Here is a 25,181-nt window from a genome sequence, read left to right as displayed (position 1 = left end):
AAAACACCAGAAAACAAACACAAGCCACAAGACGACCGCTCTTTTCCTGCTTCAGGTGTGGCCTTCAGTAGGTAAGTAAATGCCATCGGTGGTTGCTCCACATGGCTGCTGCTGACCTGGTGGAGTCCGGGTGGAAAGAAGCACAACAGTTTACAACATCTCTCTGGGGGTCGAAAGTGTTCCAATCACGATTCGCGCTTGTGATAATTGATTTCACACCCTTCACTGACATACACAACACACACACACGGGTGCGTTTACTCTCACTGACCCAACTGTTTCTTTCTTTATGTGTTTCTGTAGCAAATGTAGCAGCGGCGAGGCGAAGAAGAAAGTACACCGCACGCTGCGCCGTCGTTGCCGGACATCTCCCGGACATTAAGGTTAGGGTAGGTCCAGCTGCCCAACAGAGCGAGTGAGCACGCGAGAGAGGAGCGCGTGGAAGACGTCTGACCTACTTGAGAGCCCGCCTGTGTCACGTACAGCAGCCCGGGCGAGAACTCGGCCCCGTAAATCGATACCTTTTCACAACTAGCCCCCGTTTTCCGTAAACAACGTGTCCCGTACACACACAGAAACGGACCAGATCTGCATGCGAATCAGGCAGTTGCGAATGAAAACGGGTACCAGCTGCAGCAGCAAGATACCCTGGGCTTTCGTTAGGAAGACATCTCTCCAATAAAAACAACACAAGAAGCATTTTAGCAACAACTCGCTCCCTTCCACCGTTGTCGGGCCTCTCTTCAAGCGTCCTTCAACCCGGTGGAATCGAAAAGAAGGCTTCCGAAAATAGTGACTCAAGGCGAATCGTTAACCGTACCGCGGCGCGAGGCACTTTGCACAGATCCAACACACACTCAAACTCACCCTCCTATCGAACGTACCAATCAGCTTTGGGGTTTGTTTTGCACTCCCTTTAGGCAGGGTTGATTGACGGGGCAGCAATGATGAAGGTCAGTGGTCCATCAGAGAAGTCCGGAGCCAAATCGCTTCCTAATGTGCGAGCATCTATTAACCTTTTTCGGGCCACGAGCGGGCAGCATTAATTTATGGTCTGTTGATTATAGCAAGTGCCTCTACTACACTACTCTATAGACCCACAACCCGATGTGAGATCGTATCGTGTAACAGTGAGACTGACTGAGGGGCGCTTTCGTACACCAGAGCCCATATGTTCACATAAGTAATCGAACATTATAAAAACAACATGTCTCCACCAGCCTGTGCTTTTCCCACCTTACATCCTCCAGCAACACGTGGACAAAAGTGAAACTGATACCAATAAACCACACACCGCGGGTGTACATACGAAGTCAACACAAGCACACACACAATAACTAACAAGAAAACAGAGCGTGAAAGGAAGCTGAAGGAAGGATTTGAGCAGCTTAATTTTTCTGCCCTGTCTCATTTTCTTTACTTTCCCGTGGTTTAGCTCTACCGTGTAGTTACTGTTTTAACTTCCCCCAACGTCGGCTTCCCGTCGTTAAAAGAGAGGGGCACGTGTGGATTGCAGCCATATAGGAGTTGTGTTTTTATTATTATTTTGGGCGTACGTAAAACCCATTGCCGAATTATTGTAAATGTGAACAACACACACGAGCAAGCACAAGCTAGACCTTTCCCCTCCTCAAAGGGGGGTTATTAAAAATGCAAGTGTGACTTTCACTGGCAATAAAACATTATTTTATTGATGTATCGAATGGTGGTTGTGTGAGCAATCGAACTAATTGGAGTTTCCGGACGACGAGGAGGATAATGAGCGAAGCCTTTTAACCCCTTCACGGTTTGGTTGATTTATCATTGGTTAGTGGTTTCAATTTTCGTTGTGCAGCTCAACACTAATTGGAAGTGTTTTCCCAAAAATGTTCGCTAACCACCAGCGATATGAATCGTGTGGAGTTCGTACACAATCTCATCTCAAAATCTTAATCCAGCCTCTGTTTCTCTCAACACCTCATAATTTGTGACACAAAAACTACCGTTTATTCCAAATTAGCCTTTAAAATGGTAATTAATTCTTGGCCGTATCTTCTTCCGTACAAAACCCATTCCCCCAACAAAAAAATGACCACAAATCACACCTAAACAAGAGAGTTCCAACAAATAAAGCCTGCAGCTCTCACGGAGTCATTTCAAATCTCAACCGATTAGCTCTACAACTGCGCGTGTCTCCCGCGTGCGTTTCTTCTGCGCCATTTTTATGCCTTTCGTTTTACGAGCTCCAACAGTAGATTAGGAAATAAAACCCTCTACTCTACTGCTACTACCGCATATTCACATTATCAAAACGGTTCGCTCCCATTCAAACGATAAATCATCACACACACACACCTTCGCCAAGCCAAAACGCCGTATTCGGGGGAGTCAGTATTCGAAAGCACTTAAGATTCGGAGTGCAGCTGAATAAGAGGAGGACGTTGTTATGCTATTCTCCACCAAAAAAAAACCCACACACACAAGAGGCTGTAAACTGTACTTCTCCCCCAACAACTTGGGCGGTGAGAAATCTCTCAAAAGGCCACCGCAATAACGTAAGGAGGGACTTCCCGGGTCCAATGGCTTCCGAAAAGTTCAAACCAATTACCTTCGGAACTGCACTCGAAACTATCATAACTCATATCAATTATGGCTCCCATGCTTCTCCATGAATCTTCCCGAAAAAGTTGCCCCGCTTCACGAGGAAAAGGGAACAACCAGTGCACAACATCAAACACACTCCGTCGTTCTGCTGCTTGGCTCGATTTAAGAGGGCTTTAAACGTCGACTGCTCGCTCGCTGTACGTGGACCCCGTCATTTGCGCCGCGGCCTAATAATAGCACCAACTTCGCGGGGCGACTTCATAGCTTGAAACAATCCGCGAAATGGACCCGCCGCCGCCGTCGCCACCGTTTTGGAAGCGGGAGGATTCGGTGGATTGGCGTTTGACGCGTACTCCCGCCGCATGTGCGTATCCGCGTTGTGCTGCGTCCGTCTTGTGCAGCTAATTAAATTAAACATTCATTTATAGCTGCAACAAACGCACCGCAAGAACCGTCTCGTTAGTGTTAGTGCTTGCCCCGTTTGACATGGTTGTGGAGCTATTGTGGTAGAGCCTCATGCTACTCTACCAGTCCACCCATTAAGTAATCCAGGACAAACAAGAATCATATCTAGCATAAAAATGCACCATCATTACCGCGCATTACGACCGGCACACGGCATCTCTGCTCCCCACGATCTCGTGCGCGTACTGTCGTGTAGCTTAAGCCAGCGGATTGGAACAACGCCAATGTTAACCGCCGCCGAGTGGCAAAGAATGTTTTCCACACGCAACAGCAGACACAGACACGCATGCCAGAAGGCTTTCTGCTCCTATCATCCAGTAGCTCGCACTCGATCATGTGTGTGCCTGTGCGCGGATGCGTTCTTTATCTCCAGATGAACGTTCAGCGCATAAACCATACAACCAAACACACGCACACGCCCGAACTCTATGCTTCAATGGCTGACCATATGCGGCTTTGCGTGAGGGAAAAGCGGGAAGCGTCTAACATATCTGCCACAAGAAACCGGCATCGCAGACAGTAAACACAAACATGAATATTTATAAATAACGTGGTTCCCTCGTCCGTCCCGGGGCAGCCGGCCGCGTCGCGACCCGAGATCTGTGCGCACAGTGTCAAGAGGCGTGATGCGAGATAGTGCATAAAGCATATTAACCCTCTCCCCCCGATCTGCACGATGTGCAGCTAAGCTACCAGGCGCGATCTTACTCTCATACCTTCTGATCTTTTTGTGTCGTTTATTTTAGAAAAAGCAATTCCCTTTTGCCATTCGCTCTGATGCTTCTGGTGTTCTCTAAAATCTAATTGTATTATATTGCTTTAAAATCTGCCTATATTTCTTATTGGATTATTCTCCTTTCCACACTCAATAAAGTCAGCCAATCAGATGCATCCAGAAGTACGGCAACGTTGCAACGAAACGTTCGCAGCAGTCCAAAATCAGTCAGCCCGAACCAGCAGCATAAACCTTCTCCACACACGAAAACATCAGCAAACACACACACACACACTTGGAACGCAAAATAATGCTCCACACAGTATGAAAAAAGGGATCTCGCGGAAATATGGTGGCCGATGCTGGTATTGGTGTGTATTGCAAAATGGTTCGCCCGGCGGCTGTATCGGCGGCTACTTTTAAGTGGATAATAAGACCACTCACTTAAGGCCGGCCCGATCTGCGGGTACAAGATTCACCGAAAACTACACACGAACACAAACACTCTACTGGTGCTCTGCGTCTTGCGGCCGGGGGTTATGCGGGTGTGCGGCACGAGGTCAGAATGAAATTATGGATTGCGTAGATTGATGTTGTTGTGGTTGTTTGTGCGGGGGGAGTTTGGCGTCAACAGAGAACGTGTTGTTGTGATGTTTAGCAATGTACTTTTCACAGTTTTCCTTCAAACTTCAAAACTTCATTAAAGCCGGCTCCATTTCCCACACAACTGTTCGAGTGGTGCAGCATTGGCTGGTGATGGTTTCCTCCACCTACACACCGCCATCATCGCCATTGGTTGGTGCAATATTGTTCGCAGTTTGTGCACCATGACCAGTTGTGAAATGGATGGATGCTCTAATTAAAAGCCACACCTCTCGAGCGACGCTTTAGTTCGTGCTTCTTATTCACAATCAAACACTCCAGCCAAAACTCCATAATCACATCGCACGAACAAATGAAACTAACATTAGAGAAAACCCGCGCAAGACTTCGCGTAATGATTCCATCACTTAAACGTAATGAATCGCTTTATGAACTGTGGCGCTTTGTTTGTGGCTTCAGAGGGGTTTTTTGTGTTCCAAAACGTGTTTCCACACAACCCTTCTTTTTGCTCAACCCCATCTGAAGGCGAAAGTTTACAACCTCCAACCTTCATGTTTCCTACTCGTGCCACCGAGCCGAAGAATGGAGTAAATGGAGCATAATGAAGCATCATAATCAACCGTTCGTCCGCAGCAAACCAGGTTGGGGGCAGGAAAGGAAAGAAAATAAATAAACATATGCACTCCCCCCTGATGGGGGCTGTGTTGCTGTGGACAAAATAAATGCACCAACACCAAGCGGAACAAAGCGTAGCAAACGACAGGGAGTTGGACACCCAAATATTCACACCTCGCGGGAGAAAGGTCTCCATTAAAATTGCATCACCGCCTGTTCGACCCCGCAAAGAAAGCCAGCGCAGCAACAACCGTTTGCCGGTTGTCGAAATTTGTGAAAATTAAAGGAAAATAACTACCGCCCCCCAAAACACTCCTAGTGGGTAACTGAGTAGACAGTCGCTGCGGATGCGCTGCTGAGGTGAGGGAGTCGCCGGTCACTTTGGTCCCGCGCGAAAGAGGGCCAAATCGTTACGCCCGGTTGCACACGCCCGGTTTGCAGCCAAAGGATGGCGGCAATTTTCCACGACAAAACAACCGACCAACCCACCCGAAAAGTCATCAACGGGGTTGGGCAATGGTGATGTTGCCCCGCGTACTGCTGCAATCGGGCGGGTGGCTGTCGTTAAAATTGGGGCCATCTTGTAACCGCAAGCAACTGCGCAAAGAGAGCGCGGTGTCGAGTTCACAGGTTTAAGCCGAGCGCTTCTGCCTCAACTCCGAGCGGAAGCAACAAACAGAAAGAAAAGCCCAACACACACACACACACACGCGCGCTGGGGTGGTCCATCAGTGCATCATCAATTTTGCTGTTGTCCATTTCCGTAACGGTTACATCCGAGCGCTGGCCTGTGCATTTCAATTCAATCGTTTCCTTCCAATAAAAAAACGCTTCCTTCTACGCTCGGTGTCGTTCATAATCTTCTCGTAAATTGATCCTCGAATGCAGCACACGGTCGATTGCATAACCCCAGCATCGCACACACCTCTAGGCGGGGAGGCAAGGATTTAAATCCACAGCTCCTCCATTAGCGATCATTTCCTACAATGATACAATCGAAGCAAACGACTGATAATGGCAAGTGTGAGTGATAAAAGCACAAATAGCAAAGTAACCGACATTCAGCCGCCGCGGAAATGCGGCCATTGCATTAGTAAAAATTACCAATATTCACTGTTTCAATGATCCGTTGATGGATCGTACCAGAGGCGCCGTCGTTGTGCCGTCTTTATGATGCAACGTTGATTTTGTATGAGTGTGGCGCGCACAAAACGGAAAGTATCCTGTGGTGAAGATGAGGCAATTTCGGTCGTGGAAACTGCTTCTTAAATAAACAGAACGTCCGGATTGATGGGCACCAATGAGAGTCGGCTCTAGTCCTCTAGTTGCTTAACACCACCACGATCGCAGTCGATACACCTTCGAGCTCGTTGTAGCTCCTCACCCATCAATACGTCAGAGCTCGTCGTAATTAGATTCCACAAACAATTGCGCCACGTTCTCTTACCTGTAAGTGAGATGAAAAGAGAAAACAGGCTTAATATTACCAAATAGAACGAAGATCGTTGTTGCTGTATAAGCATTAATTAACTTCAATTGCAACATTGGCTCTGTACGGACGTATATGAAATCATTCAAACCGTCAACTAGAGCTCACTTTCTAACCGCTATGACCGCGCAATGAGCGAGCCCCAAAAGTGCCCACTATATCAACCACTTTCCCTAATTGCGATTGATGATACATTAATTGGATCGAGCGGGCACTCATTCCGCTGTTTACGCTGCGCGCATTTGAAGACCAGACAGTGACAGTGGCCTCATGGTTATAGATCGTAAATTGTTGGTAAAAGTATCACCCAAAGCCCTCTTCCATCGATCGGAGGCACCACCAACCAAAGGCGAGACGAGGACGAAACCGGGGAAGCTAATGCGAAGCGACATCGAACCCATACCTACGGTTGCCGGCGTGTCAGTCAGGCAGCAGCATAACTGAAATGATAATTGATTTACAGTTCTCTGTTGCGATGTCAATCAGCAAAGAACAGAGCGAAAGAGAGCGAGCAAGAGAGCTTCGTTAGCGCTCCGGGAAGTCGGAACAAAATAGCTAAATACTAGGTCAGGACAAGTAGCTAAGCCCTCCCGAAGGATGCTTCACATTCAAAAGCCCACTCAGTGGATGCATTCGAGCGACATCATGGGTAGCATAATGAACGGTCAAGTACTGTGTGTGCAACGACCTGAAGAGTCTCCAGCTCCAGCTTGCAAAAAAAAGCTAATTTGTTTTCGCAATGTCCTCTCAATGTACGGATGACATCGATCAATTCCGAATGGGGCAACAGACGAAGAACAGCGCTGAACATGGTAGAGTTTTTATGTATCATTAAAAAGTAGCGGATTTCCTAGAAACTATCCCCTTGAAGGCGTCCCATGTACTGAAGAAGCTGAAGCACCCGCAGCTATGCGCAGAAGCCCCTGATCTGATGGCTTTATTCTTTTTTCCGCCACGGGGCACCGAAGCCGACGCCGAAGCAAAACCTGTCATCATTCATTTTGTGCTAAACCTCTTCTTCCCGGCACTCCGGACGTTTGGGGGATGCAACGTTACACGAATTAATGGTGAACGAGCCAGCCCGGCTACCGTCGCTTTACAAGCGGACACTCAACAAATAACTATCCCTTCCGCTTGCCCTACTCCTAGAATCTGGGCCTCGTGTGGCCAGGCCTTTTGTTTTGCTGGGAAGTGGTGAGATTTAAACTTCCGAAAAATCGACTTCCTTTCTCAAACAAGACCAGTCGACTGGGGGAGCAGCGAAAAACATGGGCGCGCGATGCGCTACTACTATATCTAGCCCGAAATTTGTTGATTTATGTTTGCCGCTTGTTTCATAAACTTGAGAATGTTCTGTTTTTTTTGGGGGGGAAATCGACAGCACGAACGCTACGCTTCTGGTTTACGCGAACGGTAATAGCAGGCGGAAGTGAAGAGTAAAACGATGCAAGAAGAAGGAATTCAAGAATCGAACGCTTCCGACGGCATGGGAAGTTTTATGGTCGGTGTTTAGTTTTAAGAATTCATTAATAGCATAACTGCTGTCAACGGTGACTTTATGGGTTAATTTATATGTTCTAGTTTTGACTTCTTGTGAAGCTACTTTCGATTTCTCTTTCGGAGAAGATGGAAACCAGTTTTTAATCTAGAATCTAGTGTTTTGGCTGAACAAAACCTACAATATAAGCACAAGAGATACGTTAGCCAGCATAGTCGTAGTGGTAAATCGACGTGCTCTATTACATTTACTCCAAGCTGTCATGGGTTCAATTCTCAGTACCAGACGTTATGACGTGCAAAGCGCTTCCGTCAAATCTTTCTCCAATAACAACACACTTCAGCTTCTTACGAGGATCACTTACTTCACAGAAGGTTATAAAGAATCACTTGCATGAGATTTGTATGGTGGAGTAACAACAATTTGATTACACTCCTCAACCCACTGATAAAGGATGATTAGCTCATAATTCGACTGCAGAGAGGAGGACTAACATCTCTCTCTCCCTCTACATCTCTCAGCGCTTTCCTTCTCACCGCAAACCCCAACAAATGACTCATTAAATGTTATTTTCTGTTCAAATGCACACATCCGTTATGCTAACCGTTTTTCCTTCACGCTCCTTCCTACACGGACTGATTACAGCGAGACGTCATGTTGATAGCAACAAAAACACTCATTTTGTTACGCATGCATGGGAGATCTAGTAAGAAAAAAAAGCAACAAAACTGAAGCAATGATGATAAGGCACTGACGCTGCTGAATGGAGTTTAATGTTTGAGTCCCCATCTGGTAACCTTGTGAACACCATGACATCGGACCTTTAGATGACCTATAAGAGAGGGTTTAAAATGGCTTTCAAAGTAGTAGTTTGCTCAATGGTCAATGGTAAGTCACACAGCACTTTCCTAGCCACAGCGATTAAGAGCACAGCCACAAGAAGGGTAACAAATATACACCATTAAAATGACAAAACGCTACCTTTGCCAGGCCGAATGTTGCGAATGTCCAGCGGATGGAGTCGTAAAGCAGACACACCACCACCATCCAAAAGCAACATTGTCTACGGGTTGGCACGATCCCACAAATCACCGGATATAAGACGAACCGGCCTGCTGTAGCAATCGTAAATTGTCCAAGCCAGACGGCCCAGAAACCGATTTGCCTTTTATGGAAGATCGCAACAACCATGCTGCATTTTCCTTCAGACAAACTGGGCGCCTTATGATGATTTTTTTTGCGTGTCAAGCCATGTTGGGAACTCCACAGATTGTAGAGTGAGAAACGGAGGATTTAAATGCAGGTGACATCGATTTGATTATGCTTCGTACATTGTTGATACTTTGTATCCGTGTGATCCGTACCGGTTTTGAGAGTAAGATGATGACCGTACGATATTCAAAGTTCCGTTTACTTTTTTCTACATTACAGTCGTTAAAACAAAGGTTGAAAGGGACGCTCAAATGAGAGGGACGGTGAGACACGGGTCAATTAGAAGACGCTTAACACTTCCTAAAATGCTGCTACGTGAACGTTATGTTGGCGAGAAACGAGGGCATCGAACCAGCAAGGCTACAGTGGCGACTCTCTGACGTTGGTGTGACATTGGTATCAGAGACGTATTTGGAATTAATTTAGACAAAGTTTTTATAGGAAATGACAAGCCGACATGCAAGTCATCTATTTAAATATGGAATAGGAAGTTACATTGCAGTAGAAAGCGATTATATTTGTTCACTCCATTGTTAAGATAAATCCTCTACTTAAACTTCACTTTCCAATAAGAGCTCCAGACAACCAATTTCGCAGATTCAAACCAAAAGCTTCTTATGAATGATTCATCCACCAGGGTTCTAGCTGCCATAGCTGCAAAAGAATCTGAAGCAGTGGTCCAGAAATAGCAGACATACGCTAGCAGTAACATTGCCATTGTATGAATATTCCATAAGATGACGTCTGAGCACACATAACGAAGAATGGTTATCTCTCTCTTCAGGAGGTTTATCCGCTTCCATGTAGGTGTTGTCTTTGGCTTCCGTGTTCATAATGGTCAGGATATCTTTTCTCATGAAGTGTCAGGGGCTTTTATAAGGGGAAGTTATGATATCAACAGACGACCATTCTGAATAGATATCGACCAACAACAACACTAAGCACAAAAGCTTTTAATCCTTTTAAAGCCAATTCCGAAATCATGTCTTGGATTTGAGATCCAATTGCCTGAGGCGCGTTCGCACTCGTGCGCTTACCGATTACCCCATTGTGTATCGATCCTTTCTACAGGCAAAAAAGCTATCTAAACTGAGCAGCAAAGCGTAACACAACACATACATTAGCAGCAATGGCGACAACACACGAGCAACCTCAAAAACAAACACAGTTCTGGCATACTGATTATTTCTTCCGTAGAACTAAACCTTTAAACAATGCTAGCCCATTTATCTAACAACGACTGCAAACATTACCTAACCTTGGCTACTATTATTATTATTATCATTATTATCGGCCCTGACCGGAAAGGGGCGATTCTCTGCGGCATGTAGAATGCAACCTAAAGAAAGGCGCAAAAATAGCCTTATTGTGGCAACTTCTGTTGCTCATTTGCATGGGCAATGCAACGCGAACGAAACGCGTTCTAGTGCCCATGCAGACACCAAGTGTATCTTCTTTACCGTGCTGCAGTGCTTTACCGGCTGACGACAGCACACCATCATCGTCGCCATCATATCGCAAAAACCCAACAAGAGTTATGGATCCATGGTTTAAGGGCACACTTACACAACCCACACAAGAACGCACACAAACACCTCTCTCTCTAAACATGTCATACTGTTGTGACTCTGTCCCAAGCAAACCGTTATTGTTGTCGGTCGTATTTATTGTCACGCGGAATGGAGGCGAAATAGAAAGGATAAACCATTTATCGTTATGCGACATGAGATTGTGTTGTCAGTGTTTCGCCCGCAGGCCCCCAACGGGGTAAGCGGGGAAAGCGCGGAAGCAACGGAAGAGAAAAGGCATGCAAAAGGGACACCACCGGGCGCACAGGGCAAATTGGATTTTCAACTCAATCAAACCGTGGGCGGCGGTAGTAGACGGAAATGTAAGGTAAAAGGTGTCCTGTGTGTCTGTGCCTGTGACGACGATGCGGAGGGAAAACTACGTCGCATATTGGAAAACTTATGACAGATAAAACTGAGCATCAAGCTGAGAGAAAGTTTTACGACGAACACTTTCGACGAGCGTCGTATAAAAGAAACGAAATTATGTGTTCTAATCTAACAGAACGACTTGCACAGGCAGAAAACCTTCAAACAAATGTTGGAATGTGTCATTCTCGAAGCCACAAGCGCCAAGAAACCATCATCAGCCCTTTTCTCCTATGAAATGCAACCCACGCAAAGTGGCACCCGTTAGTGGCAGGGTATCAGGTTAGTTTGCAGTGAAGGTCAGAGGAAAAGACCTTTCAAGTGGCGTCATCACACTTGCCATCCCTAATAAGAAGGGAGCGCGCTACGGTAAGGTGAAATATGAAACCTCTCTCTCACTTGTCGCCCTTTAGCCCAGGTGTAAAGGCAAAATATCGAGGACGGTGAGCTTCCCCGTCAATCTTCTTACCCTTCAAATCCCCTTCAAACCCTTATCAATGCACCCGCGAGGGATCGTAGAAGAAGGAATGCACACAAAACAAACACCAAAACTAGCGGTTTGGTCCGCCGGTGTAACGGTCGCGGTGGGGGAATTGCTTTGCAGAATCATTGAACTCACCCACCCGAAGCCCGCTGCAAACCCCAATACAGCGCAATCAATAGGAACCCGATCGATCGATTGAAATTAACTCCCGCAGAACATCTTTTTATCCCTCCGGGAGCCCGTCGGCCACAACACAACGAACGATGACGGACGCCTGCCAGCTGGTTGTGTGCTTGTAGCTGCTGCTGCTGCTCGCTTCCGGGCGCCTAATCCGGAAACGTGCAAACCCCTCCCGCCCCTCTATTACCGGCGCTTGTAACGGTCGGTTCCGGACAGAGGAAAGATGAAACCGTTTGATTTTTAAGGTGTGTTTTTGTAGTGTTTGTGCCTTCGTTCCATTGCACACAGCTTCTGCCTGCGGCGTGGTTATCGATTGGTCAGAGGCACAACCCCGCCGAACAAACGCTTTAATCCGCTCCGATTCCATTAAGCGCGACTAAGGCCGGGTGCGCATCCGTGAATGGGTTTTTTTTTTTCGTCTGTTGCTGTGGCCCCATTTCCCACCCTAATACGGACGGGGGCCCTACTGCTACAAACGCGGGGACACTGCAAATCCGTAGCACTGCGATGAAGCTGTCATTTTGGAGCAGAGAGAAGCAAAACACAAAAACCGAGGGCCGGAAATACATACATGGAAACAGATTTGTTTCGGGTGACAAAATTCCAAGGTAAAATAGAAATATTTTTAGCTCTGAATATAATGAAATTACATTTACTTCCTTTCTTTTTAAAGGTCATATACTAAGAATTGTTGTAACTATACCACTAACAAGTTCTGAGTATTCAATGATCCGATATTATTTGGAAATAATAGATCCCTTTCCAGAGGAGTCCAATGGTCTAGTGGGGAACGTGCCGAGCTCCTATTAGAATCGGCCGTGGTTCGATTTTCATCTGGAACATAGCAACCAAAGGTTGCTTAGAAAACTTTTCTAACGACCGAATCTACGTCATATAACCGTGAACAAGGAAAAGAAGATTCTCCAATAGCTACGTAATTTTACTTAATTATGCAACTTCTTCCAACCTCAGAACTTCGTTTAGAACACGATGTTATGCAATACACACACACACTTTCTTCTTGGAAAGGAATATTCCATTTCGTCGCTTTTTGTTTTGCGCACATGTCCCATTAATTCCACGCTTTAATTGCTTGCTATCAAAGTTTGGAGCTAACGACGGTGACACAGCAAAAACAGTAACTAACTAGCTCCGGCTGTGCTCCACTCCCCTTAGCTCAACGTCTGATGTCTTGGACAATTATCGACCCAGCAAGGGAGACACCCACCTATGTTGTAGCGTGAAGGGCAGGTTTTTTTTTGTAAAAGGTACCAAACGACATGAAATGGAAATGACATTCTCGAAAGTGAAGGAAAATGAGCAGCAGAAAGAAGACTCGCTCAACACATGAAGCCCATTTTCGCGTTGCTAGCGACAATCAAACATTTGTTAGGACATTTCGCTTGTTAGCCCACGAGAGGGAGACAGAGAGTGAAAGGTAAAATAAATCATTCTTCTTTGTTTAAACTACTTTGTAAAATTTTTTTTTTTTTAACTTTTGAATAATAATTATTTGGAGTAAATGCTCTCTTTCGCTCACACACTCTCTGCGTAAGCCTTGCACAGTTGCTCAAACGTCCTTCAAAGGGAACTTCGTCCTTGCTTGCGTCGCACGGCTTCGGACCCCTCCCAAACCGGACTTATTTGAACAAGGATTTCACAGCTGGCCGACAGCGAGTATGGCCAGAGGGAGAATATCTTTCCAATTTGTGCGAGTTTGCTTTGCAAAAGGGAGAGAGAGCGAAAACTCCCTTTTCGGCAAAGGAAAACTCACCCAACGCACACACAGCATACACACGCACACAGAGGCAGATCCTTCTTTTGTCTTCATTTTTGTTCCTATTTTCCTTCCTTTCCTTCGTCTTTGTATTGTAGCCATGGTAACGACCAAAGAAGCCACAGCCAAAGCGAACGGTTCGATCTGAAGACAGGACGACGACGAAGTCCATCACCACCACTATCACAGACTTACCTTGTAGGACTGTGGCCCGGAACAGGAACGAACAGGGACCGTTTCGAAATCTGCAAGACCTTGGACTCTCACAGCTGCACCACCACGCACGCAACGTTATCCTTTTCGCTCTGTGTATCCTTCCGTGGTTGCCGCTCGTAGAAGCTTTTCTTCATGCAATCCTCTCCTTGCGCTTGTGCCTAGTTTTGCATCACACCGAATCGAACACACAGAAAAGCAACAAACAAGCAAAAACTAAACCTTCAGCCACCCCGCAAAGGCCAGCTGTGTGTACGCGTTGTCGGTACGCGCCACCGACACACGCACGCGATTTCCACACCTTTTTTCCACCGATTTCCAAGGCTCTTTTGCCACGGTACTGAGGCGTCGGCCAATTTCCCAACTTGGAGGCACGTTTAGCTCGCTATGAGTAGAGCGTTGGTTCCCGCACACACGCACCCATACACTCCAAAATCATATCACACTATCAAAACAAATTTAGCTCCACACCAAACAACAAAAAAAGCACACACACTCACTCACTCAGCACCACACATGCCGCATTTCCACTGGGAAAGGTCGCTTGCCGACCACGACAGGGAGGGCAATTTCTAGCCGCTTCTAGTATCACCCGCAACGACTTGCTGTTTGATTTTGTTTGATAATTTCCATTAAAAGTTTGGACCAGCGCGTGTGTGTGTGGGTGTGTGTGGAAGTAACGAAAAATGAGAAAACGAAACAACGACGCGCGGACGACGCGCACGCACCACCGTTCGCTTTGAAAGGCTACGAAGTTGTGTGTGAGTGTGTGTTGAAGGATGCAGCGAGTCGTCACGCGCGAGTGCCAAAAGTGCATCGGGCTCGGCACAATGGGCACGGCAAACGTGTGGGTGAGTAAATATGAAACCGGATATAAGGTACCTTTTCCTACCAGAAGAATTTATAATACTGATATGAGCAGACAAAAATCACTCCGGCATACAAATTTTAACGTTTTGTTGAGTCATAATAACTATAACTACTCTCATTTAATGTTCAACAATAATGAATGTTCCACCAAATAGTTTGGTTTCATTTTTACACGCTATGAAGACATTTGTCCATTCCAAGTTCCATAGTATAAAGTGAGAAGGAACAACGCAAAAGAAAGAGACGGAAACAGTCACATTTGCTGCTGGCTCTGTCATCAAATTAACGTCGAATAAAAAACCGGTGGCGAATAGATTTCTTTTCAAAATAAGATGAAATTTGCAGAACGAAATAAACACCAGAAACTCCAACAATTCCTTTATGAGACAGGCTTGTGATTAAAACTTCATTATTGAGTCGTAATTCTCAGGTTTGGTAAAAGTCTTCCACATTCCGTTTTCATATTTACGCACCTGTGAAATGTTTCGCCAATGTTTGCTTGAAAACATAATAAGTGAACACATTTTCTTTTACGAAACAATTCATCGTTTTGGCCAAGATTTTCAGCATTCGATTTGTATTTAATCTACGATTAGTAAAAATGTATGATTTTTACAAACGATCAGTTGTTGCATTCTTTTTTATCATCTAAAATTAAAAACTATCGGTTTTACTCTAACAAATATTTTACAACTCACTTCAACGCATTGAAACTTTTCAATCTTCGAAACCTTCGTTCAATTGCCCCCTCCTTTGCAGCACACTTTGACAGCTAGATGTGGCTGTCGGTGGCTGTCACGGACGCCTGTCGCATGCGTTGTGTGCGTGTGTGGGTAGGAAAACGAGGAGCTGTACCAACCTGCCCTGATTAAACATTGATTATTGCTATTATTATTCAATCGGGACTGGCTGGCTTGGCTTTGTTGATGTGATCCGTTTTCCATTTTTCTTAACTTAATTGTTGAAAGAAAGAGTAATACGTGCTTGATTTATGCTTCCGCTAAGGTAAGTGTGTAGCTAACGCTCTAGAGATAGTCCATTTGCCGCCCAGCTGACGCCTAGGCTCGGCTAGAAAAAACACATCCCTGCTCAGCCCAAGCGCGACAGGATGGTGTTAGATGTGCTGTTAGATGGTTTTTTCCCTGCCACCATTGATGGGAAAAGCACATTTGCTGCCCGCAAACCATCGGCTGGCCGGTGGGCACCATCGTGCCCCCGCGGGCAGCAGCGAAAAAGGGCCATTTTTCTAACTAAATCCACTTCCGTTTTCTCTTCCGACCGGGGTCTCTGCCACTTGGAACTTGTGCCAATTCCGCACACCCCTACCGCAAAATTGGCTGCACCCTGGGGTTGACAGGTCGCACGGTACGGTTTGCTAGGTTTACCCACTGTTTCCGGTCAGCTGGATACGGAGGAGCATCATCCCCCCGGGCAACGATGTCGAAGCGTTCGGCAGAGGAGGCGGCCGGCGGCGGAGGTGGTGGCGGTGCCAGCGGTACAGGTGGTGGCGCTGCTGGCACGGGCAGCGGTGGCGGCGGCGGCGGTTTGCAACCACCGATCAAAAAGGTACACTTCGAGCCACACCTTATCGGACCGATCTCGACGCTGGAGGAGCTGGACATCAAGGTGCTGAAGTTCCAAAACAAAAAGCTGGCCCAGCGCATCGAGCAGCGGATACGATGCGAGTCGGAGCTGCGCACCCGGATCGAGCAGCTGGAGAAGCGCCAAACGCAGGACGACGCCGTGCTGAACGTGGTCAACCGGTACTGGAACCAGCTGAACGAAGACATACGCGTGCTGCTGCAGCGCTTCGACGCGGAAACGGCGGACGAATCGGAAAACAAAAGTAGGCTGAGATGACAGTGAACGGCGGGCGGGAGGGATTCTTTCGTTGCTGTTTGGCAAATCGAAGGAGCCCACCACTAATCCCTCTCTTTTTGTTTGCTTCTTCTCCCTCTCTCTGTTTACCTCTGCATCCATCATCCCCTTTAGATGAAAACGAAGTGACAACCTCCTTCCTGATGCAGCTATCGACCTGGGACAAGGAAGAGCTGGACGACAAGCTGGCGAACCGGGTGCAGGTGTCGAAGCGGGCCGTGGCCAAAATCGTCCAAGTGTTCGACCGGCTAATGCAGCGCAACGAGAAGCTGATGCTGGCGCTGAAGGGCGAATCGGAGGACGGCAAATCGCCGGCCCTGGCGCCGCCCGATCTGGACGAGTCCCTGCGCCAAACGTACATCGACGTGATGGCGGAGAACCGCAACCTGCAGACGCAGAACACGCTGCTGCACGAAAAGTTCCACACGATATCGCTCAAGCTGAGCGAGTACCAGGACATGCTGAACGGCAAGGAGACGGAGGCGGCCGAGCTGCGCAACCAGATCGACGACCTGCAGTACGAGCTGGAGAAGGTGCGGTGTCGGAACGACAAGCTCGAGAACCATCTCGCCGAGGCGATCGAAAAGCTGAAAGCGTACCATCAGCTGCACGGCGGCGATCCGCTCAGCGGCGGCGGCAGCGGGACCGAATCCGGCCGGCACGCGTCGTCGGCGGGCGGCGGGTCGCGCGGCTCCGGCTCGATGACGAGCGTGGCCGCCCAGCACCTGGAGGATCTGCAGAAGGAGCTGGAGGAGTACAAGGAACTATCGAACAACCGGTTGCAGGAGCTGGACAAGCTGCACCTGCAGCACCGGGAGGCGCTGAAGGAGGTGGAGAAGCTGAAGATGGACATCCGGCAGCTGCCCGAGTCGGTGATCGTCGAGACGACCGAGTACAAGTGCTTGCAGTCGCAGTTCTCCGTGCTGTACAACGAGTCGATGCAGATCAAGACGCTGCTGGACGAGAGCCGGAACCAGCTGCAGTCGAGCAAAAACCAGCACCTGCGCCAGATCGAGATGATGGAGAGCGAGGAGCTGATCGCGCAGAAGCGCGTCCGCAGCGACATGATCCAGATGGAGGACGTGATGTCGCAGATCCGGAAGGAGTACGAGATGCTGCGGATCGAGTTCGAGCAGAACATGGCGGCGAACGAGCAGACGGCGCCGATCAATCACGAGATGCGGCATCTCATCCTCTCGCTGCAAAACCACAACGGCCAGCTGAAGGGCGAGGTGCAGCGGTATAAGAAAAAGTACAAAGACGTGTCCGCGGACAACACGAAGCTGCGGAAGGATCTGGAGGAGCAGACGGGCAAGGTGACGGCGCTGCAGGAGGCCCAGCAGCAGCACCAGCAGCAGCAGCAGCAGCAACAGCAACAGCAACAGCAGCAGCACGCCGAATCGATCAAGCTGGAAAACTGCCACTCGATGCGAGATGCGGGCGGTGGTGGTGGAGGTGGTGGCGGTGGCGGTATGTCCGTGAAGGAAGAGTCGGGCGGCATGCTGCACGACCGGGACGGCCAGTGTGGTGCGATCAAGGAGGAGGACCCGAACGGAGGGCTCAACTCGTGCGGCGGGCACGGCGCCACTAGCACCGGCTCGCTGACGAGGTCGGACTCGGGCGAGGAGGGCGAGATGGACGCAAACGGCATCAAGCGGGAGGAGATGATCGGCCCGGACGGGACGGTCGTGATGGTGGTGAAGCGGGAAGGATCGTCCGGCGGCGGCGTCGGCAGCATGGACGGGAAGGCGAACGGGCCGACGGACCACCATCGGGGCGTGAAGTGTGCCGAGTCGGACCTGGTGCGCGATCTGCGCAACCAGCTGAAGAAAGCTTTAAACGATCAGAAAGAGATGAAGCTACTGCTGGACATGTACAAGGGCGTGCCGAAGGAGCAGCGGGACAAGGTACAGCTGATGGCGTCCGAGAAGAAGAAGTGCGCCGAAATCGAGGACCTCAAGTGTCAGATGAAGAAGCTGCAGGAGAGCAAACGGGAGGACCGGAAGAAGCTGGCGGACGAGGAGGCGCTCCGGAAGATCAAGCAGCTGGAGGAGCAGAAGTACGAGCTGCAGAAGCAGGTCCAGAACCAGAAGCAGCCACCGGACAGTAGCTGGAGCAGCGGCTATCGACCATTTGTACGGAAACCAACACTTTTGACCCATTTATGTTCCCTTTTTTGATATCCCGGCCAATTTGGTTTAGTTCTACCCTTGCTAAGCATTCTCACCAACCTATCCTTCGGTAGGCAAGTATGCAGCATTCTAAACAGGTTTCTCTTTCACTTCACAGGAAGAAGAGGCTCTCCTAAACGAGATGGAAGTGACGGGACAAGCGTTCGAGGACATGCAGGAGCAAAACTCAAGACTGATACAGCAGTTGCGCGAGAAGGACGATGCAAACTTTAAGCTCATGTCCGATCGAATCAAGGCCAATCAGATGCACAAGCTGCTCAGGGAGGAAAAGCAACTGCTGGAAGATCAGGTAAGCCGAACGGTTTCGTTGGCCTACTGCGTTTTGTTTCAGCTGTCACACGGGATGGCCCTTGCAGCAAGCTGTGTGCGAAATTGTGTTGGTCCCACTGTACTAATGTCATTCCTACTTTCCCCCCACAGGTAACGACGCGCGACAGTCAAATCGAGGCGATGCACGTCGTGTTACGAAAGCTCGAGGAGAAGGAACGCATCCTGCAGAACACGGTGACGACGATCGAGAAGGAGCTGGTCGCCCGCCAGCAGGCGATGGAGATGCACAAGCGCAAAGCGATCGAGTCGGCCCAGTCGGCGGCCGATCTGAAGCTGCACCTCGAAAAGTACCACGCCCAGATGAAGGAGGCCCAGCAGGTGGTGGCGGAAAAGACGAGCTCGCTCGAGGCGGAAGCGTACAAGACGAAGCGGCTGCAGGAGGAGCTCGCCCAGTTCCGGCGCAAGGCGGACCGGATGAAGAAGATCGAGATGTCCGGCACGACGATCGACGAGGTGATGCTGGAGGAGATCCGCGAGTACAAGGAAACGCTCACCTGCCCGTCCTGCAAGGTGAAACGGAAGGACGCGGTACTGTCCAAGTGTTTCCACGTGTTTTGCTACGACTGTCTGCGGACGCGGTACGAGACGCGCCAGCGAAAGTGCCCGAAGTGCAACTGCGCGTTCGGGGCGAACGACTACCACCGGCTCTACCTGTCGACGTAAGGCGCTGCAAGGGCCCGACCGGTGTTCGGCCGCCGTGTGTGTGTGTGTCTCTCCCCACGCCCCGCCTCTGTGTGTGTACCTGTGTGTATGTGTATGTGTGTGAGTGGGCACGTACAGGGTGGTGCGTTTTCCGGTGGTTGCGACAGCACACACACTCGCTACTACTACTGGTGCGGCTGGTTCTCTTCTCCTTCCTGTCTTTTCCCCGCAAAACACAATCTCTGCTAGGTTCAGGGCCGTTTCTCCCTAGTCCTTACCTTTGCCCTGAAGTTGGACGGGATTCCTTTACTTGCCTGACTTGCGCGAAGTGTCCGGGACCGGTCACAGACATTAACTCCATCCGTTGTAATGTAAAGTAATGTTGTACAGTTTGAATCGGTTCCCGGGGACGCGAAAAGAGAAGTAACCTAAACCGACCGTTGTCACACTGTTATTATTGCGCTATTACGCGCATGTTTAGTAGCCTCAAGCATAGAATGTAGTCCCCTCCCGACAGGCCGGAACAATCGAATCTATTTCACAACGTATTTTGTTAGCAAAAAAAAAACAAAAACACGAGAAACGGCAATCGAGGTCAACTTCCCAAACGCAAATGGCGCATCATCCGCGCACCGGCCGAGTGGGGGGAAAGATAGGGCAATTTTCGAAGCAATTTGCTAGTCTCTTTTTCATATGCCGCTCCTGTAGATGGATTGCATTGAAGGGGCCGTCCCTAATCCGGGAATGTTAGATAGATTTTCCTAAACTAGGTTTTATACGATTTCTTTTACGAAACTGTTTCACTCGTAAAGCCTCTCCCCAAAACACTACAGAGTAAACTAATAAGCCAATCTTTAAATGCTCCCCCCCGTTTTTAGTGTCTGTCCCCTCCCTGTAGAAAGAGGTGCCCCAAGTAAGGAACTGTTGTTTTATCTGTCCTTCCCCTTTCCCTTCCGTCAATCGCAACCCGCCCTGTACAGCCCCTGTGCGCCGCGGATACACGCTTCGTTCACGGATTCGTGCGGCGAATCATTAACCTCATTCAGGCCAGACAAGCTAGGCAAGGGCACAGTTTCTGCGGACAGAAGAGCGCGCGGGGAAAAACAAAACGATGGCTCTCTACCTCCACGAGTGGGTGTGCGTGCGTGTGCGTGTGTGTGTACGGCATTCCGGTATTTCCCGGAGAGGAGGAAGAAGAGACTGTGAATGCATCGTGTTCCGGTGTTCGGAGTAAGCGAAAGCGCCCTAAAATCCCCTTTGGCAGTGGTGCACAACAAGCTCGAACCTGTGAGGGGGGAAAAGATGCAATAGTGCTCGAGCGATTGTTTTTTTTTTTTTGAAAGTTGTAGGTGATAAGGCTTAGGAAGAGGAAGACGAAGCATCATCATATTAACAAAAAACCCCTTCCTCCTTTAATCTAGTATGTAAATTTCCAAAATAGAAATTAGCAAGTAGTAGGTGTGCGCGTGTGTGTGAAGGCAGATTATATATAGTATATATATTAATTCAGAGGACAAGTAAACAAGTAAAACAAAAACACGCAAAACTACCGAAATTCGAATCGAAGCTCATCTGTCTTCACGCAAAGGGAGAGAGAGAGAGGGAGGTGGTATATGGTATAGGACAATTTTAGAACGCCTCTAACACTCACCTCCTCCCGTGTCGTCGTGGTCGTCGGATTCGATCCGGCTTCGATCGCGCACCCGGGAGTGAAAAGCTAAGGGTAGAAAAAGAATGCTCCACTTTTATAAAAACCGCATCTCCGTTGTTGTAGCCTGTGCAAACGGTTACCTCTTCTTCTTCAGCCGGTCCATTGAAGGTTAGTGAAGGTGGGCAACTGTTTGCTAACCAGCACTAGCAAACATATAGCTCCCATCCCCCTTCACTGGGCTTGATGCAAATGATTTCTGTTTTAGTAGCGCGTTTTCTAACCGTTTTAATACTAATCAACCTGCTGCTTGCTCGGCTTGCCCCAAAGGCATGTGGCGGAGAGACTCAATCCATTGTAACAATGGGAGAAAGAGAGAGAGAGAGTGGGGAGAGCGATATGAGACAGAGCACACCCGGGACGGACGGACGGGCTAGGTATGCGTTGCTAGGCGACACACACACGGGTTTCTATGTTTCCCTGTTTTCGCCGGTAACACTCACACGATGCATTCACAGTAACCACCGCTGTCGATGCATTTTTAGGGGGGGTCGACACTCACTCAGCACACAGCAGTTCAACTGCTCTGGACCCCTGCCCTCGTCGGAAGAGCGAGAGAGAGAGAGAGAGAGAGAGAGAGAGAGAGAGAGAGAGAGAGAGAGAGAGAGAGAAAGAGAAAGAGAGAACCACAAAGGGACGAGAAGAGAGAACGTAAGAAAATGTAAAATCTAAATTAAAGCAAACAAAAAAGAAACCTAAATTAATGTGGACATACTGTAAAACACACTGACACACTTACACACTGCAGCAAAACAAAACATTTGCAGCCAACCAGCAGAGAAGAGCATAGAGTTAGACCGCGGGACTTGCTGTATCGTTGGCGCACGATTCGTTAGTTAGTAGCAGAGCAGAGCAGTGCCGCCTCCGCGAGAGGTTAATCCAACCGAGCAGAACCAACAAGTAAAACCGAAACTAATAGCAATTTCAAAATACAAAAAAAACAACAACAACAACAACAATTCCACCAACCAACCAACTCCTAACTTGTATTGCATGTTAAAGAAGAAGAAAAAAAAGAAAAAGGATCGTAAGGACACGTAAGAGAGCAAAACAGTACACACTCACACAAGAAAACACACACGCGCTAGAAGGAAGAAGATAGTGATACTATAATCTAAAACAAACAAGAAAAAGAGAGGAAAAACTCAAAGAAAGTAAGAAAAAACAAAGCAGCAAAAGAAGGTAACAAAACAACGCGACAAACACACTCACACACAAACAAAAACCAACAAAAATAATAAAAGCAAATCATTATTATCTAGCGTTAAACTTGTAGCCATTTCCCCCCCCCCCCCCCCCCCCAAAAAGGAAAAAAAGGATTCTTTGGGGCCGCGCGGGGGTTTTAATTTATTTCGGTTCTTGTTGGGTTGATTTAAAACGATTGAAATTTGAAACTTTCGCGCATGGTAATGCAGTCCACCTCGTCGATGCGTAGCGATTCCGTCTTGAGGTTGATTTCCTCCTCCTGCATGACCTGCGTGTTGAGCAGATAGCGCAGGGTCGCCTTCGACCGGACCAAACTACCGTCCAGCTTGGCGATCGTGCCGCGCAGTGCGGCCAGCTCCTTCTTCAACCCTTCGTACACATTGTCCCGGCAGAGCTCAATGCCGGGGCGCTGGGAACGGTTCGCTAGGCGCGTTTGGGCCAACGCTACGTAGCCCTCCTTCTCGGCAATCTCACGCTCCAGCCGGGTAACGGTGCGCGTCAGCTCGTTCACCTGGCGTACCGTTTCCTTGTGCACGTTCTCGAGCTTCGTTTTGGTGTAGCGCATTTCGGCCACACGCTCCCGGAACGCGGCGTTGGTGCGCTCGACCTGTGTGCGAATGTCCTCGGCCACCTGGCGCAGCAGCTGGTCGACGTAGGAGCGCAGCGGTTGGGCGGAACTGATCTCCTTGGCCGTTGCCTCAATGTTCCGATTGGTTACCATGATCCATTCCTCGTCCGTGGAGTTGCTGGCAAAGGGGAAAAAAGAACGTTTAGTACGCCGTTAAGGAAGAAGTCAAAGATGCCCCCCCCCCTCCTTACTAAGGATCCAACGGCACCCGACCGGCGTAGATCTTCATCTCCATCTGGTTCGGGCGCAGCTCCAGATTCTTCGCATCGATCTTGATCGACCGGTCCTTGTCCGCCAGATCGCGGTCGATCAGATAGATGGTCGCCCGCAGCCGCCGGATCTGCTCCACCGTCTCCTCCAGCACCTTCTCCAGCAAAGCGATCCCACCCTCCGTCACGTCCAGCTCCTTCCGCAGCTCCCGATCGACCGCATCGTTCACCAGGTCCGAGCCCGTGCGCTTTTCCCGCAGCGCAATACACTTCTGGCACAGGGGCACCGCAATTTCCCGCAGCGTGTTGATCGCATCGATCGTGCGCCGCTTGTACACCTTCAGCGCTTCCTCCTCGATGTGGGCGTCCTTCTTCTGCTGCTGCAGCTCGTCCCGCCGGAACTGGATGTCCTCGATGCGCTCGCGAAGCCGAAAGTCGACCTCACTTTTGCTCTCCTCCGTCGTGTGCTTCGTCTCGTCGATAATTCGATCACTTTCGCTGCAAGAAGAGATGAAAGAGGAGCGTGTTGTTAATGCAAATAAAAATTGTGTGATAAAAAGGCACTCTCACCTTATCACACGGTCCGCCAGTGCTTGCTGCTCGAGCGAGAACAGATTCTGGCGCCGATTGTTCGCATTCCAGTCGCGCGGCGTGTACTTCGGTTGCTCCGGTGGCAGCAGCACCAGATTTTGCTGGCGAAGATACTTTTCGGACATTTTGAAGGAGATTTGCTGCTGCAGCCAGGTGCACACTTTACACTGCTTGTTAAACGATTTGTTGCTCGAAAAGGAATAACCAGCCTACTGAGCGTTTTGGGCCACAAAACGGGGCCGGTTGCTAGGGTAGCGCTGTTTACTGGCCTACTAAGAGAACGAAACTGGAAACAACCAGACCATTTACCGTGCGGTGCGTGCGCATACAAACAAACACACTTTTTTTCCAAATAATCGAAACAAATTGTTCCAAAAACCACACACTAACTACACAACAATTCGTTCTATGCCATTGTTTTTCAACGTATATTTTCCCAAATCAAATACCGCACACATCGTTACCATCGTTTGAGGCTTGTTGTGTTTCATCCGTCCATTGCTTTGCTCCATCGGTCTCTACTACACGGTCCTTTTTCTCCGTTGGACACAAGGTTTTGCTCTACTGTTTTCCTTTCCTTCTCTTTTTTTGCATTATCTAAATCTTTTCCAATCCTTTCCTCTTTAAACACGATTTTTCTTGTTGATTTCGTGTTTTTGTCTTCTTACCCATTTGCATTTGCTAGAGTTGAAAGAAACAGCTACAGCTTCGACATTAGTTTACATTACTTTTCTAAATGCTTCTCGCCGCCTACTATGCTCTTTACTGTTACCATTTGCTAACCGCTCCTTGTTATTCTTTATTTTAAGAAGACAAAAAATGTAGAAAATGTATTTTAAAACATAAAAAACACTCAAAAAATTGAAGCACATTCCCAAAAAAAACAAGTTATGATTGTTTCCTTTTACACGACCTTTTCCATCTGCCTGAGAAAAGCAATGTATGTAAAAATACTAGATATAAAGTTTCACGTTTCTATTCGTTCGTTTGTTATCCACATCCCCTTTTATATACCTTTACATGATTTGTGAACACTGAGAAGTGATGTAAACAATTGTTTTTACTATTGATTGTTTGAACATGAGCAAACAAAACCACACCCCACTGTGTATGGAAACGGAATGAACTTAGTCTTAGTAGCAGCAAGTATGTAATT

At 48.4% G+C, this 25,181-nt stretch overlaps 2 protein-coding genes and 1 long non-coding RNA gene across 3 annotated transcripts; 1 reads left to right on the top strand and 2 right to left on the bottom strand.

Annotated features, from left to right (window-relative positions):
• Positions 1 to 294: 294 nt before the first annotated feature.
• LOC133391018 (uncharacterized) lies at positions 295 to 6,888 on the bottom strand. The gene is made up of 2 exons (XR_009764502.1): positions 6,086 to 6,888; positions 295 to 5,962 (listed from the first exon to the last, which is right to left on the bottom strand). It is a non-coding gene; the product is annotated as an uncharacterized LOC133391018 (long non-coding RNA).
• An 8,542-nt stretch (positions 6,889 to 15,430) lies between these two features.
• LOC1269842 (E3 ubiquitin-protein ligase Bre1) lies at positions 15,431 to 22,680 on the top strand. Its single transcript, XM_308493.5, has 5 exons — positions 15,431 to 15,646; positions 15,999 to 16,487; positions 16,634 to 18,654; positions 18,809 to 19,000; positions 19,132 to 22,680. Exons 2-5 carry the CDS (start codon positions 16,079 to 16,081, stop codon positions 19,702 to 19,704), a joined length of 3,195 nt encoding a protein of 1,064 aa, XP_308493.5. The 5' UTR covers positions 15,431 to 15,646; positions 15,999 to 16,078; the 3' UTR covers positions 19,705 to 22,680.
• A 36-nt stretch (positions 22,681 to 22,716) lies between these two features.
• LOC1269843 (tektin-1) lies at positions 22,717 to 24,426 on the bottom strand. Its single transcript, XM_308495.4, has 3 exons — positions 24,005 to 24,426; positions 23,417 to 23,932; positions 22,717 to 23,343 (listed from the first exon to the last, which is right to left on the bottom strand). The coding sequence occupies exons 1-3, from the start codon at positions 24,148 to 24,150 to the stop codon at positions 22,764 to 22,766; spliced, it is 1,242 nt and encodes a 413-aa protein (XP_308495.4). The 5' UTR covers positions 24,151 to 24,426; the 3' UTR covers positions 22,717 to 22,763.
• Positions 24,427 to 25,181: the final 755 nt, after the last annotated feature.

This window comes from Anopheles gambiae, chromosome 2, assembly GCF_943734735.2.
Source record: "Anopheles gambiae chromosome 2, idAnoGambNW_F1_1, whole genome shotgun sequence".
Taxonomy (NCBI): domain Eukaryota; kingdom Metazoa; phylum Arthropoda; class Insecta; order Diptera; family Culicidae; genus Anopheles; species Anopheles gambiae.
The sequence above is the reverse complement of the archived record's forward strand: the minus strand, read 5'-3'. Positions and strand labels throughout refer to the sequence as shown.